At 33.2% G+C, this 18,100-nt stretch overlaps 1 protein-coding gene across 2 annotated transcripts in view; it reads right to left on the bottom strand.

The window, feature by feature from the left end:
* The window catches only part of LOC124354317 (brain-specific angiogenesis inhibitor 1-associated protein 2), a 457,812-nt gene that overhangs the window by 395,747 nt on the left and 43,965 nt on the right, over nucleotides 1-18,100 (bottom strand). For both annotated transcript variants that reach the window (XM_046804675.1, XM_046804674.1), the window contains exon 2: nucleotides 3,385-3,592. In XM_046804675.1, coding sequence (XP_046660631.1) covers nucleotides 3,385-3,429 — 45 coding nt within the window. In that variant the 5' untranslated portion in view covers nucleotides 3,430-3,592. The remainder of the gene's footprint in view (nucleotides 1-3,384; nucleotides 3,593-18,100) is intronic.

Here is an 18,100-nt window from a genome sequence, read left to right as displayed (position 1 = left end):
ACGAAATAAATTTCTATGCCTAGCTTCTTAAAACATATCAAAAAATATGAGCTTCTGCAGCGTCCACAATCATTCTGCGAACCTAAATCAATTACTATATTATACTAATAGTTAATTATTTACACTAATTTTACTTATTTTCTTATTAAAATATCTTAAATTATACAGTTATTAACATGTCAAAAATTTACTGATATAGTTATGGTTTTCTAAAAAGCCACTTTTTTACCTGTGCACAGAATGCCTTAAAGTTTTCTATCTGCTTAATGTACAAAGGCAACTGATTAAATATTTTTGGACCAGCGTAGGAAAAAGATTGTCTAAATTGTGATTTATTGACTTTTGGTAACCTAAACAGTTTAAGATTTATACTTCTGGTAGAATAAATTAAATTGTTACCTCTATTACCACTTCTCAAGTAAAACTCCCTCAATTATATTTTAAAGAGCAAATTTTAATTTATTCTATTGTAAAGGTTCTGAAAACATCATGTTGCATTTATGTAGACAATAGTGTTCATTTATCTCTGAATACGTATGAACTTAAAGTATTATATAAATTTTGACATCTCGTATATTATACATTGTTAACTCAGGATAATATTTGTTTCGTGTTGTTTATACAGATTTAGGAACAAATCAGTTCGTAGTTAAAGCCGAGTTGCTAGGTTATATATAGAATATATTTCTTGGCGAGTGCTTTTATTTTTATACTTAATTATATTTAAATTTTTAATTCAAAACTCCACCCACAGTCTGCTCCTTATGTCATTGAAAAGCCCTATTCGTGCTTAAACACCAGAGTGAACTTTGGTGTACTTTGAAGGCGGTAAACATAGGATCTTACCTAATGCCAAAAATGTAGCTGCTCTGTAGAGTTGAATGGTCAATAAACACATTTGTTTATAGAAATGTTAAATACAGCACTGTTTTAAGAAATTAATTTAAATTCAATCGCATTGGTTCAAAATAATATTTAATACATTTATTGTGTATAACACAATACATTCGATCAACGTAAATAAATAACTACAATTTAGAAATCTGATATAGCCTACAATATTGAATCAACTTTGTGCAGAAACCGATTTCCTCAGTGGAATTGCTCATACGAATCGGAAAGATGACTCTGCACGTAAACCGACCCACCGCTCCGCGCCGGATCATCTCATCGGCATCGGTTGGCTATCAACATCCAGGCAATCTCAGATAATCAACGTTTCGCCAAGGTTATTACACACATCCTCAATTGTGGAGAGCGTATTGCAGTCACAAGGTCACCAGTAGATCTCCTGCTTACTCACTTACTTACCCACGTATAAAATGGTAATTGACTTGTAATTCTATTTTTACTAGGATCAATTTGGTCATCATTGGTTACCAACGTGTACAGACTATCTAAAAATAAGTTTTTAATAACTTATAAAACTAAAACTAGGCTCATGACTTAAGATATACAATATTATTGGCGTAGTGATACTTCACCTTTAGGAGAATGTTTCACAGCTTTGATTTGAAGCTCTTCATGAAGCAAGAAACCAAATTATGAAATTTCAGTCTTAAGGGCCAACTGTCTTGAATATTGTCTCAGTTTCTGGTTCACCCCGTGATGAAACTATGTTAACACAATTCAATTAAATTCAATTACAAATAGTGTCAAGTCTCTTTCAACACGGTGTGAACCAGTTAACAGATGAGACATAGGGGAATTGGGTCAAAATATCAAATTTAAACATCGGATGCAAATCAGGCCATTTTATCTTATACGTGAATTTTAAGAAAACAATATCTGCTTAGGTTTACGCTGCATTACGCTGGACTTAAAATAAGAATGTAGTGTAGTTCAAATCCTAGTTGTTACCGAACAAATGTTGCCGTACCGTTTATCTTGTGCTTTAACGACCCTTCCGTTAATATGTGGGATGAGATCCCAGTGAAATACGTGATATAAAAATGTCTGTATAAAAACCGACTTCAAGTTCTAATAAGGCAAAATAAATCTTTATATTTATTTGAGCTTTGTATTCATAAAAACAATAAAATAGATCACAGCCTCTTCTTCCATATTTTAGCATATGTGTAATATTTAAGCACGTATTTTACCAACAAAACTGCATCGGATTGATGGGGGTAGCATACGAGTATGAGTGTGATTAAAAGAGGATCAAATGTACTGAATAAAAGTAACATATTCCTGACATTAGAGGCAAAACGTATCGATCACATTACTATAGTAACGTTGTATTCTATTGCCATGAAATAAATTAATTTGTATATAAAGAGTAATTTATTATTTAGAAAGAATTATTTCCTGAAACCTTTATATTTTGATTTACATTAGTTATTTTGGAAATAAAGACTAAGCAACTAAAATGGCGTAATATTTACATATTCTTATTGCTACTAAGTCAAGGTAAGTAGAATTGCTACTAATTCAAATTGTTATTCTTAGTAGTAGTTATTAATCTTACGTACGATATAAAGATTAGTTTCAATAATTGGTTACTTGATAACAATGTTTTTTTTTTTTTTAATTATTACATATGACTAAAAATTGTGCAAAAGATTATATATATATATATATATATATATATATATATAATTACGATTTTTGTGTAAATAATAATATTTTTTGGATTTTGGAAATATTTGGAAACTACAACAGATTGTCCGTTATGGGATTTAACGTATTTAAGAATTGCACTTCCTTAAACTGACATTAATTTGTTACCAAAATTGCCACATTTGAAAATAAATATTTTAAGAATCAACATTTACTACCAAAAATTGAACTACGTATCTCTGTAAAATATCTATTGCAGCCTAGTTAAATTTCAGTCTTTTATATTGCCACGATAATAAAGACGACAAGTATGACTCGATCACATGACAAAAATACTCGAAAAATATTAATGTTAACAACCTTTTAATAAACCCTCTTCAGAATATGGTAATTCTTTTTATTCTTGTGTGCCCGAAATTTTTCATATACCACAGAGATGTTTATTTCTACGTAAACTCAAAATTATCAAACGCGAACACTGTTTTATTCTAATTTGGTATTGCAGCCTTTGTAAAAATCATTACAGCTATACCACTTACTTATATCAGAAACCTGTCTCAAATTGTTCATACGTTTGAGGTACAAACCATGATGTGGTCAGCTTCAATTTAACTTTTTTGAAATCTATTCATTACATTGATATAGTAATTCATATTTAATTTAACAACCTTATTTGAGTTCATGGTATTAGACTCATTGTATTATAATGTAATTTATATTCCACGAAAACTGATCAAATAATTTTCGTCCGTAAATCAAATTGATATTCCCTTAAAGTAACAATTCCAAAGATTTCTTAATTTATTACGAAAAGATCCTTACCTTATAAATTCCATCGACGAGCTTGGTGATTTCCTCGGTCTCCATGTTGACAGGTGATGGTGTTACTGATGCAGACAGTCACGTGGTCTCTGACGTTACGGGTTGGTCTGTGCAAAACCCACGGAATATCTACTCTATCAGGACTCCAAGAAGGGCTCTTGTGGCACACCGGAGCAAACAGAGATTGACATGCTTCACAAAACACGGCCTGCAAAAAAGATAATTTTAAGTCACCACTTTAACTCATTATAAATAAACATATACAAGTAGTTTTGTGTTTAAATCAAGCTTTATGTAAATTATAAACCTTTCGTTGTCTTGTGTTTTGTCTTGTAATCGTAGGTGAAGTGAAAGAGATTCTTATCAGCTAATTTACTCACTAAACTTACTATATGGCCAAAAATAACCATCGTCTCAGTTACAGGTGATGGAGTGATGCTTAAGGAAGTCCAGCAAAACAGAGATATTCAGATTCAAGAATACATCCATAGAACATCAAGGTCATTTAGAATTTATCCTAACGAACATATATCTCCCTCAGCTTAAATGCTACTATGATAACAATGTTTTATGAAAATTCACAATACATTCAACATAAATTGAAGTAAATAATCATACATATATTATTATATGTTGTATATTGAAATTTTTACTTCTGATTCTATATGAAATACAGTACTAATATTTCTTGAATTTTATAATGGAAACAGAATAATACTCAAAATGGAATATTACAAATTTTAAAAACTGGTCTGTACTTTAAATAAGGAGAATATCATGGTGCAACATCTAAATCGTAATGAATGGAATGGTATATCGATAAAAAATGTTTTACACTGTATTAATATTTAAAATATATATAAGTATTATAATATAATAGAAATCATAAATGTACCTTGTAAAAGAAACACACGTGATAATGACTTTACTAAATCAAAATATATTTCTCAGCACAATATATTTGCTCTCTATATACTCAACGGGGCAGTTTGTGTCGGCATTCCGGCAACACTGTGATTGATGGGAGACAACAATGAGATTGCCTTTATTGTGCGTCAGACGTAATAAATCTGGCAACGCTGTAAAGTCAAACGTATACTACTACATATTTTATAGTGGCCTTTCTAATAATAAGTTAGTACCCCCAATAATATGTCACTCATTTTTATTCTTTATATGTATTTTTAATTAGTAAAATATCAATTAATAATTCAAATGTACATCGGATTTAATTAGCTTTATTAATTTCCATTCATTAGCAGTATGTGTTAAAACAAACTTTTATAATTGATAAACAATGTGTTTGCTGTTACTCCCTAACGGTCAGCAGTGTCTAATAAATATAAAACACAAATATTTTATTTCAAATTTACAAAAAAAAACCATGATAATTTAATAAAACCATTAAAATATAAACATTTTACTTTTTTACAGGAACAAATTTATTATAACAATTATCTGAGATAAATGTACACATTTTAAAGGGAAGTTTTAAGAATCACAGATGATAACATTTGCATGAAATAATACTAAAAGCTTGTTAAATAGAGAGAGCCGTAGCAGAAGGGTGCTAAGTGAAGCACTGGGGCAGATAAGGCGGAGATAGTTTACATCGAGTTGTGAGTTTGTGACGAAACTTGCGAGTTTCTGACAACACTTGTGAGTTTCACACCGCAAACCGAGTTTCACGACATCCCCTAGAACAATCTCGCAAACTTTTAACAAAGTAATTTAAAGCGACATAACGCAGTTACACTAATTTTATTCAACGAAGTAGATGTTTTAACGTGTTGTTTTTTTTTTTTTTTTTTGGAAACGGTCAAACATGGTTAAAACAGGTATCTGGTAAAAAATTAACATGCTTTTTATCCAAAATGTAATTTATTTTCAAAATTATGAGTATCTCAAAACTGACGAAAACACAAAACGGGAAGATAAAAGGAAAATCATGAAGAAAAGCCATTTTACTGACGCTTTTCATTCATCCTATCCTTTCTTCTCTAGGAAAAATGGACGAATTTCTTATTCTAGGCAACCCTGCAACACTAGTACCGATATCTCCGCTCATTTAAACTATATGGCTGCCTCATAGGATTTTAGTTATGATAATTCTACAATGTATCTAGAAACTTCATAACAAACATGCATGCCAATTTAGTATGCACGACGAAAAGACGATATCTTATGATCAACGCTGTACTTGTGAGACAGATCAATGGTTCATGATCAAAGTTTAAATCCTGAATATGACCGAAGCACTTTTAACAACTCTGCATGCTTACTCTTGACTTTGTAATGTACCGACTCTTTTATTGTTCTGCTTGATATGATCCTCGCACAGACCAGTAACCCCAACGGGAAGCAGTATAAGGCTAAAGAAAGGCCTCTTTGAAATACTTAGCCACCTAAGCAAAGAGACTAAAAATACTTTTGAACTTCAATAATGCATTGGTCATTGGTTCTCTTGGTGAATATAGAAGCCAAAGACTGGCGTATGCGACTCAATCTAGTTTGTGCCAACTAAAAACTCAGTACACCCACTGCCTATAAAAGTTACTTAGTGAATTTCAGGATTTTGACTTGGTCGTATGTGTTCCTTCTGAAAAACAGATCTCTTCCTATACATTTTCTTTATTTACGGCGATTCTAATCAGGTTGATACTTGTGTTCCTCGTGTCTAGGTGCCTATTCATGTGTGCCGTAATCTAGTGAGTACTAAGTCAACACTGCATAGTATAATTTTCTTTTCTTAATATATATACATTCCATTTCGACAAAGTATTATTCAATAAACTATCGGAATCAATTATTAAACCCTGAAGTGTAGATGTTTAATTATCTTTTAACATTTTAAATCCCTATTTTTAGTTCATTTAAATTACTATTTTTCTGGCAAAACTGCCGTGTAAAGAATGGCTTTAAAGCTCCTAAGTGAAGGGGAGAGGAAAAGAGGGTGCTATATAACGGACACCTGTATTTGCCGATAGAGCGAAGCGGTCAATTTCACACCCGGCGATTCCACAGCCCCTAACCCCTATTTCTGTTTCAATAAATATACGGCGCCGGACACCGACAGCTGGCCCCTGGAGAAGGAGAGGGTGGAAGGGACGTTAAAGAGAGGGAGGTTGTATGGCAGAGTAAAACAATGCGATGAGTTTCATTGTTGACAGTATCATCAGAGAAGTTAATCCAACGGTTCGATACGTACTTTTTCGTTTTACCCACCTTGGCGTTCATTTTATTCTAATGGTACACACAATTTACAAACAAAAATTATATAATTGTGTACTTTTTACTCACAAATTCCTGCTTTTATTTGTATACACCAATATTATTTGGTGTAAAGTATAATAAAGAGAAGCATTTGTAGATTTCAATGTAGTTTTCAATAGTTTATGTGGGGCTGATCATATTTTCCGCAAAGGAAAGACTGTTGGTACACTAGGCTCTTTCATATACAGGTAAAGAACTGTTGTCACTCTATTTTTAAAAACAATTCACATAATATATATTTTAGTTTTCATTTCAAATATTACAAAGTTAGTTCACTTTGCTACTTTCAGTTGTTTTGATCACTGTACTACGTACTTCATAACCTACCAGTAGACAGTTTTATTTATGTGATATCCTAAAAGTAATCTTTAAAAATCCCTTTACATTGCATTTATTTTTATTTAAATCTATTGCGTAGTTACAAGTATTTCGTATCTTTATTACAAAAATATAATTCATTTTTGTCAAAATATCAATGGAATAAGATTTCAACTGCCTCGCACATTGCTTCTATGAAGTGTCCAGAAATATGCAACTGTTGTAGTTATAAATACTGCATTACTAATACAAATGTTTATAGAATGGCGCAGGAGGGGATGTCCACGCCCAATGTTAGGATACGCAATAGTTAGACAAAAGGCTTTCCTCCAAGACCTACTTGAAATAAACAAAAGTCATCTTCTGTTAGAAACCCAATTACAGAGGAGCAGTGACAAATGACGAGTGAAGGATTGAGAGATGTTCTCTTAGTCAGTTCAGTGTTACTGTTAAGTCCACGTCAAGTGTTCAATTCAAACACTTTATTTTTTACATTGTTTTAATCTTCAATCAAGAAAGGATCTAGGAATAGTCTACGCACTGTTAAAGTTTAGAAAACAGGTGCCTTCCTTCAGAAGTACGATTATCAAAATTTTACCATTCTAATATGAATATTAAAGTTGGAATGTGTGGATTTAAATTCCATCATGGAAAAATTATTGAAACAATTGAACTGAGAGTTAGAATAAAGTTATTTAAACACTAAAGGGTTCTTCTCCGCGGGTATTTTACTGTCTCAAAAAATCATTGATGCAGAAACACTTGTTTATTTGCCTTTAAAGTAAAGCGCTTCTTACTTGAACAATTTCGTAATTATTATCATTCACTTTGTCCATACGATAAAAAAAATAGAAGATTTCAGTTCATAGATACTTTTATATGGCGATTTTATAAAATATGAAGAATAAAGTACTTTAATTATGGTGAACTTCTAACTTGCGATAATCAATGTATTATCTAACTTTTACTATAGATTTCAGACAAATACTAACCACTTAATGCAAATCAAATATAAACAACTAAACTGTGGTATAAATTTCAACGTAATAAATGTAACTAAGAATATGTGTCTGTAATTTACAATAAATTGTGTTTCTTCATATTTTGGCGTAGTTTGCAATAGCTGGAAAAAAAACAGAGAGTCAGACAATAGGCATGGCTCAGCGGCCGATCCCTCTAAAAACTAGACCAAGGAAAGAAGCAAGTATTGCATTACAAATATATGCTAAATAATGCAATGAAAACAATATCGACGGCTGAGGAAACTATTACATACAGCGAGATCGTGTTGAAGTGACTATGATATATTTCCTAGGGACATACTAAGGAAATGGGGAATGGGGAATACAACTAACAGGCTTCACTAAAAAGGTTATAACCAGGTTTATATAATGAACTTATCCAAATATTAAATCTGAGGTTGTAAACTTACATGGCAAGTAGGGGTGGCTCTACAGAGGCAGGAGTTCTTTTAGGGATTTATGCTAATCCTAAATATATTTTATATTAAAGTTTGGATGTTTTTAGTACGCAAAAATATGTTTTGGATTACGCTTAAATTTAACATGGGGTTAGTTTAGTCATTAATATCATTTTTGTAACAAATAAAAGCTAGAAAAACAAATTTTGGTTTCGGCACAGCTTTTTGGCATTCTAACGAATAATCACATGAGTTATCACCACTATCACATGAACCTCATCTAAATTAATGTGATAATCGGTTCCCTGTTACAGGAAAGATAACCAAAAGAGGGGGTTCAAGGGGTTGTTGGTTTAAAAAAGTCCATCTACATATCCCCACTGCGGAATGTAGAGGAAGGAGTTAGTATCACGTACAAGCACCCTCCCTATCTTTCCTTCCTCTCCGATTGGTACATTTTTCCACGTAGCCTTCATAAATGTTTCGGGTTTATTTGTAAAAGTTTAACTAAGTATTTTTGCTGCAATATTGTGAAGGATAGCGTTACATTTTCGCACACTAGATATGACATTCCATCAGTACTCTTGGTATCTATGTGTATCAAAGATTTAGGAGTTGTGGTTTGGCTCTATAAAGCCTTAGTATATTTTGTCCAATATAATTTAATTTAATCCTATTTTTATATGCATTGTATATTGAATTAGTCTTAATAGTATTGTAAATAAGTAGTTTGAAAGCTTCATCGTTCAGAATCTTAGTAAACTGATCGGTTTTGGTTACTAGAATATTATAATAATTCCTAGGCCTTTTTATAACAAACTTTAGATAAGTTACTTTTAACAAAATTGCCCTCCTAAAATAATTTAATTTTACTCAATAAATAATTGTGAACATAAATCAGGTTCATTTTATGAAAAAGTTCTACAACGCCATGGCAATAAAGAACAATGTATTTCCCTCTTCAAAAAGTAGAGAGAAAAACCAAGCTTTGTGTCATCATACATATATTTAATGTTTGAGCAAAAACATATTTTTATGCAATCTTCTTAACAACGCAAAAGTTGTTTTTACTACAACTGGTAAAAATTGCAAAGAACCCTAATTGTTTCAACAATGTTCTTTTTATACTGCATTGTCAAACATTTTCCACTTAGTGAAATACCAATATAGAGCACCTATCACCATTTAAACCTGTGAAACCTCGTAAAGTACCATAAAAGCCGCGCACCTCTAAAAGCGACATTTACGACCCGCTGTGTAAATTCAGATTAAATCCCGTAAGCTCACCGATGAGCGGGATTTTATCGGAGGACGATAAAAATATAAATATTTCATCGAGTTCGGTGAAAGGGTCATTCCAAAGGGGGCAGGTAAATGGGGACTGCTTTATGTTTTTAATTCAATATCAATGCCTAAAAATGGATTGCTATGTGCGTGCGTGTGTGTGTTCGTGTGTATAGTTTAAACACTTTAATCTAGTTTCGAAATGCATGTTTATAGTTTACATATGCAAGTAAATAAATTAAACTGGAATGTATGGCGATATACTCATTTCATAATGCAATTACATACCGCTATCAAACTAGCTGGTAACTGTACAACGTCCCAACCTAGTCATGCTGGACGCACACGTAGGTGTGCATGAGCACGTTCACCTGCATCAACATGAGTTACTTCACCTGACATTGTTAATTGTTTTAAACTGTTACAATAATTTAAAAACTGATTCAAACTCTTATTCCTAGTGATAAAAACTAAAAAAGAATATGGTTGATTCTTTACGCTTACATAGCCAAAACACATGCCAAAATCATCCACTCTGGTAGAATATTTTAGCGTGAGTGATCTGCCCAGAATCAATTGCAAAGCTAAAAAATCTAAAGTTAAAATACGTTATATTGAATAGTGTATGCGATATCTTTCACAATAAAATTATATATAAAGTTCTAACTTATATAAATCATACTATTACAAGTAAATACCAAAACAACATTTTCTTTCTTTCAAATCTGCCACTAGCGATCGAACTTAAGGTTTTACTATAATTTCAGTGCAGCAGATACTGGAGGAATATGATTTATGTCATTGTTCCACATAGTATAAGTACAAATAATTAATAAATGTTTTTCAATGAACTATTAGTTCTTTATTTAGGTGATTATTTCTACTACGTTAAAATAGGAAATGATTTGACGCGGTTTTATTTTTGTTCCTCAAAACTAGGACCTCTTTCATAGCATATTCAACTAGTATTATCTATTTGTATACATAAAACTATAATTCAACAATGAATTCAATATTACACAATATCCGTTCTACTACATGGAAACTATTTTCTTGTTTCTCTTATAGTTGTCCAGTGAATAACTATGAGATGGCAGAATGTAGGCCATGTCAAGTTAATCGAACAGGGTTTGCGGTTTTATTTTTGTTCCTCAAAACTACGACCTCTGCAAGTCGTTAGGAAGTTTGAGAACTTTGAAGCAATTACAATTAAGTCAAACAAAACTCCGCTTCATACTTCCATGACTTGGAGACAAAAAGTTTTTAATTGAGTCAAAATCGAATCGTACTTTCAATCCTAGGTTACAATCAGCATATTATGTTGCTTATGCGATTCCGCAACATTTGCTACGTTTACAAGACTAGCTACGTTAATAATGTTAATACCAAATTAAATTTATGAATAAGGTTGATGCTCGAGTTCTTTTGATCTTTCTTCTTTTGCAAATTTATAATTGTTGGTAAATATTTGCTGAAAGTTTTTTTGCCTGACCAGACAAGAGTCATTCAAACTGTCATTCTAAAGTCATGTACAGTGATAATTTCTAATTGCGTCTTGAGAAAGAGAAACCTAATTGCGTTTTCTTTAATAAGAAGTATGCCGTAAGAATATAGAGAGTTCTGTGTTTTATTACATCCATTAAATCCCGAAGATAACAATGCTGTAATATGTTAGTGATCTAATTTTAATTTTGAACAAATATTTCTTATAACTTGATCGTTCCTGTAATTGTTACAGTATTTGTGATTATATATCTTTTTCAACAAACAACTATAATTGTTGCCTAAAAGGTTTGTGTAATTCCTTTTTCCTGTAAGTCCTTCTGATAAATCTGAACAGGCATTAACCCTGAGGAGTGAAGACCATTTACGTTTCTATGCCGTACCGGGAATGGAATGAAGTTTTCTCCTCCAAATAGCAATTGGTAGGTTCTAAGAACGCCACTACATATTAGGAAATGCACATAACCTTGTGAGAGGAGTAATTCAACCGTTTCCTTACTCCACTTCCGTCATCATCCAGATACCAGCGCAGCGACAAGAGGTAGAGGAAGCGGGGAAAGTGACGAGTCGGATCGGACACCGAGGTTAATGACGAGTATGAAAGGTAATGAAGTCAGTGAGAAAGTTGCCTAGCCTGGATGAAACACTTGGTCGGAGATAAAGTGTTGATACGCATATACGGTAACAGCTGGGGAAAATGGCGTTGGGAAAAGACCTTGGCGTTCGGTCGTTTCTCAACCTTGTAATTTATGAGGAAGATCGCAGCAGTGAACCATCAAGCCATCTTCAAGGTGTGCTTAAATCTATAACATCTTCGTAACTTCTAGTAACGTAAAATGGATACAAATGGGAAAAGGTTAGTTTTGTATTGCGTTAAAAACGTATAATGAAACAACAGATAATTATTAATTACGGACATTCGCGTATTTACACAATTACCAATTTAATTTGAATGAAATTTTACAAATCCGATATATGAATTGGTTCCCCAAAATAAATTAAACATGAAATGTAGATATATTACTAGTGGTATGTTTAAAATCTCTGTGTTGTATATGGGTATTTTACATAATATGTACTCGAATGACTTCTCTTCAGCTACCTGAGTCTCCTAGTCTCTTCTGAAATTGAAATCAAATGAAAATAGGCTCATTCAAGTTAAAGTGGCTTTTATAGCTTTATCCACCCAGTTATATTAAATAATTTGGGAACACTGAATGACTATAGTAAGAGAGGACTTGAAACTTATGAGGTAAAACGCACTGTCACACGCCCGTTAATTAATGGTGCTGCTGGAAAGTGGTTGACCAGGAGAGTCCTCGAAAGAGCGACCGGTACCAAACCTTGCATCCGTGTTAGGAGGAACAATGCGATCGGATCTGATAAAAACACCTCTAGAGACATTTCCTTCTACAGCAATCTGGGTTACCGAGGGAATAGATAGGAACTAGTCCACACCTTGTGGAGTACCGGATGTACTCGAAGTTCATTTTGTTTCCTGCGGCTGGTTTCCAAGAAGACTACTACTGGCTTGTATCTAAGCCACTTTTTATAGTCGCTCGTTTTTTATCTATTCTTCTTTAAAAGAAGGAGTTGAGACAATAAGGTCCTCTCCACTACTTGACCTCAAATCATTTATTTGTGGAAATATCTGAAGAATCAGTTCCCACTTATAGGAATACTATTTTATGGTTATGACTTTACTTTTCTTCTGGTTTTGAACTAAAACCAGGAGAAAAGTATTTTAATGGAATCTAGGTTTTGGTTTTCCCGTGCTATTTGAAAATTGAGGTAGGTGACAACGCTGTACTAATAACATTAAATATAGGTACTCAAGTATTCAAGGTAAAATTGACTCATGTAAAGATAGATTTTAGTTACGTATTAGGAAATAAACACTGTTTGATCAATGTGGGCGATGAAGTTTCCCAAATATGAGTTCAACGTGACCATTCCAGTAGTAAACCGAAGATGGAATTTCACAAACCGGGAAAGGACGCAATGGTGCAGTCACGCGCGAAGGAAAATATCACCGCAATTTGTCCAAATCGGCGAATAACGAACAAGAAAGAAGCCTAATTAGTCAAGCAGACAGAGAGACAGATGTTTGACCAAACCGAGAGAGAAAGAGAGGCCATTAACTGAGACGTTGACCACCTCAGCTCATTTAGTCGGGTTAGCAACCTCGTCAGCACATTAGAGACTTGCTGCCGCACGCAACAAAACCGCCACAGGTGTCTACAGTGCGGAATTCATCAGCAGGCCACGTCCTATAGAAACAAAAAACTTGGTTGGATGTTGGTCCAAGACGACACAGGAACATATGACAAAAAGTTAGTCAACATGGGACAGCTCAAGACAAATTAACTCAATAAATTAATGTGCAGAAAAAGTAGTACCATAAATTTAACAAACCAAGAGACCCAATTAGATGTTCCTGTATTATGTGACGTTTACAATGTTTGTCCACACTTTATACAGCAGCTAAACACCTTCAAATATTTTCTGTCACTTTGGATCATAATGCAAGTAAATTATGAGTAAACGTTTTATCTCGAGCCACTTTCTTATTTTTGATAATATTAGAAGAACTAGTTTTCAATTTTGAGAACATGTCATTTTGCTTTTACTCTTACTGTGAACAGTAAATTCAGTTTGGTTAGGAGGCACAATTCTCTGGATATCCTGAGCACGGGTGATAAGGATGGAAACAATGTATTAAGAAACACAATCTTTACCTATGTGGTCTTCTTTAATAGATTGGCCACTGATTTTGTGAGTGATTAATGTAAGAACTCATAGGAAAAATGAAAGTTTAAGACGCAATAAATGTAAAGAATATTCCGTTTTGAAATCAATAAAGCCATGATATGGCCAAAGTATTGAACTTAAATAATTTTGGCATATTATGAGAAAAAATAAAAACTTATATAATTAAGTATTCAAGGCAAATGTTACAAGAAGAAGAGTATCATGGATTATCAACCTAAGAGAACGGTTTAATTTCAGTACCCAGAACCTATTTAGGGCAGCGGTGAAAAGATAACTAACTGGCCATTATGGTTTCCGATCTCTAATATGAGTGACACTTCATGAAGAAGATATAATTGACTGTAAACCTTAACAAGACCATACACAGTCATTCTACGCGTTCTTTGAGATAAAACCCAGCTTAGTTTCAGCGAGTGGAGCGCGCCCATGCTGTACAACTTCGTAACTCCGGGCTGCGGTCGACGGCTAGTGCAGGTGAAAGGAACGTCCTAGTCCCGACCTTTGCAAGGGTTTCGCAAGACATTGTTCAATGGTAGGCTAATGGTAAGCTCATCCCGGTCATGACCCGCCTGTGGCGTTCCCTCGGCACTGTCCTGGTGGGGGCTTCCTTTCTTCCTAGTATGGCGACAAGCAATGCGACCTCGAGAACACTTCAAATTCTTTAACTTTTCTTCTTTAAAGATGTAGTTTCTCTATAGTAACACCAGTTTATTTACAGAATAGAGAACGCCTATTTCAATTATCTCTCCAGTCTCAATTATCTCTGGCAGTCGGTTTTTAGTTTGGTAACTAGTCCGAATTAGCAGAAATTTCGTACAGTTTAGTACAATACAATAAAATAATTACGCAAACGTAAAATGCTGTTTTTAACAATCATTCTACGTATAGACACATGAATTCCCGCATATTACTCACAAAAAACTGCAGGTGGCCAGGGGGTGTACATATATATACTAGTTCAAGAAAATCCTAAATTAAAGCTAATTAGTATCAGCCAGCCTATTAAACGCCAACTTTATGGCTGAAAGTAGCGACTTTGAATCTCTGTATCTCGTAAACTGGCGCTGACATAACTATCATTTATGTGGCAAAGGTTTGTTTTAAGTGTGTCAAGCTAAAAAAATGTTATCTGGGACAATTAATATAGTTTTATATTTTAACCCTTTTAATATCCTACCTTTTTGCCCTCAAAAGTAATGCGACTGATGATCGATTTCTTTTTAGGAAAAATTCCTCAATCGGTTGTTATTACTTACAACCAGGTTGTTTGCTTATGCAATGCAAGTTGGCTGTCAGCTCCTGGACTGTGATGTGGTTATTTCTACTGTCGTAAAAATACTATAAATATAGATTTAGTCATCATAAACATTACAATTTCGAGAACCCCAGAAATATATTTGACAACCAATTCTCAAAATTACAAAACAGTAAACATATGATGTTCAAACTCCCCTTGAGAGTTTCACTGACTACTGCTAGCGCCTCAGGATAGCAAAGGTAAACAGTGAACGTGAATACAAACTGATACAATATTTTGTCGCAAATGATTTCCTTTATGTACATTAAATGCATTGACTCATTATAAAACCACCATCATTATCCAATTAATGCAAAGTACACAGAGTATGTTTGCTTCTGAATATTACAACAATGGTGTAATGCCTGTCAATTAAACATTGTTATATAACGGTGTCGAATCTCAATTACATAATTATTTGTCATACAACACAATTACGATTTTACGTTTATGTTGTGTCTATTAGAATACACTTGCAAAGCTAAACAAAAGATATTATTACAGATTTGTTTTAAAGGGGTTTTTGTAGGGAAATAGTATTTTAATCGATTTTACTACAGATTTTAGGTAAAAGCCTTCCAAACATTTTTGCAACTTTGTATTGATCTCCACGGGAGTTGAATCCGTGATCTCGATTAAGGAGGCAGAGTCTTGCCCCTACGCTACGGTGAAGGTTACGTCAATGATACAGACATGGTGGTATTAGATTTTAAACGTGTTCATATGCACTACTAGTACAACAGGTTGTATCAAAAAAATTGATGTGTATTGAAATTTTGTGAAAATCAATGCAGAGATTTTGAAGAGCATTATGACTAAATCGTGTACAAGATTTTTTTAAGGTTTCTACATAATAGGTTAACGGGCAAAACATATATAGTTGGATTAGTTACAGGTTTTAAAAAAACAATAAAATGTTTTAAAATGTTTTTTTTTTAAATTACTTAATGCTGATTTATTTTTAAGAATTAAAAGTATGTTTGTTGGTTTTTCAAACAAGCAAAAACCTGGGAAAACATGTATAGGTTTACAAAACCTACGTTTAGCCGTTTGCTTCCTTTTTCTCGTTTTTCGCCTATACACCTATTTTTTTACATACGCCATAATATTGTTAAATCTCAATCCCGTTGTAATACTACTATAAGAAAAAATATTACTACAGTACTAGAAGTGATTGCTAAAAACTATCTACTATGTTTGAATTTTCCTCTGACAGTATTTAGATGATATTTTCAAGTTCTCTTTATTACTCACAATGGTTTAAGTTTAAAATGTTACTTTCTAAGTCCGAATCGATTAATAAAATCCAACGAAACCTCTAACGTAATTCTTCAATCTTTGCTGTTGTCTACGATCATAATATACGTGTTGTTTGTTGTATCACTAATTAATCACGTGACGTAACTCGAAAAATAATCATAATATAATTTCTTTAGCACTGTGTTCTAATAAATTGGACATAAAACACTGTAATTTTGGACACGAGCGCAACATTTAAAGAGAAACGTCCGCCTGAAAATTATGTAAGCGTCGGTAATTAAACGAAACGGTTCGGCGTGGCGTGGGCCACAAAAGATTAAACGGATTAACACCCTAATGGGGGATCTCTACCCAATCAGGGCAGGTAATCAGTGCTTTTAGTGTCCTGGAGGGGGAGGGGGTAAACATAGGGCGCGGAGCATAATCAACAATTGAGATACATGGTATTGAGTGAAGGTCTGCGGGCCGTACCAGAGGGTGGTAGGAATCAAGCGACTCGTTAGAGAGACACAATTATGAAAACCAACTTAATTTCACTTAAATTAAATACAAAGATCAAAGATGATGATAATAATAAACAACCAAATATCGAAAGACACGAAAGAAGTTCCTGATTTACATGATACCAACACATAGAAAAAAGTCATTCATAACATGTGTAGATAACGTACTGAAATGTGGCTGAGCTTAATTGGCTACTGGAAAACTCACTCGTGGTGATAGAAAAATATGTGTTAACTTCTTTTTTGAACGACCCTGTGTATGCCTATCTAATCGCAAGGCATCTCAAGAATGAAATGAGCTATAGAATTGACTGTTCGACGCATGGTGTCGCGTACTCCTACCTTTTTATGTATTATTAACGAAAAATAAGAATGAAATTTCAAGTCTTTGCTTAAAGAGCGTTACTAACTATTGATGATTTTAAGAAGATAATAGGATCAAGAATATTTTCCATCATTATATTTTACAAAAAATAGATCATGTTTCGACAAATGTTCAAAATCCTATTATCTTTTCAAAATTTCTAGGGTTTTCATGTATAGTTGTTTATGAGTGACAGGAATAATAATAAAACTATAAACATCGGTAGGAGTACACCACTCCCATTTTTCTTTTTAAAGGCATGATTAAGATGCGCCCAATCGCTTCTTTGTTCTTCTTATAACTATATACTCTTTAGTAGTTAACAATAAGTTACAAAAATATTTGAGATTTTTCTCTTGAAACAATACAAAATCTAAAGTTTTTCTAATGCTTATTAACTATATATTCAAATGAAACACTCCATATATTATATTACCAAATAATAGCGTAACAGTGATTAAAGTTTAACACTATTGTTATAGAGCTCACCCCAGTAAACAATTTTGGATTTTATAATCAACTACTTTTTGGGCATCTATTAACTATGAAGTTTTTAAACTAAAAACGTATCTGTACAGGTAAATAATTTAAGCGTTAAATTTCAAGAATAGCAGCTTCTGTTCAATGCTCCATCCAAACGAGAGGACCAAAAAAGCTTATGCTCTAGAACTCGCTGCCATCACATCCGCGCTACTGAGCTTAGAGACAAATTATTTAATTTT

Source organism: Homalodisca vitripennis, chromosome 2, assembly GCF_021130785.1.
Source record: "Homalodisca vitripennis isolate AUS2020 chromosome 2, UT_GWSS_2.1, whole genome shotgun sequence".
Classification (NCBI taxonomy): Eukaryota; Metazoa; Arthropoda; class Insecta; order Hemiptera; family Cicadellidae; genus Homalodisca; species Homalodisca vitripennis.
Note: the sequence above shows the minus strand (reverse complement) of the source record. Positions and strands in the feature narration are given on the sequence as shown.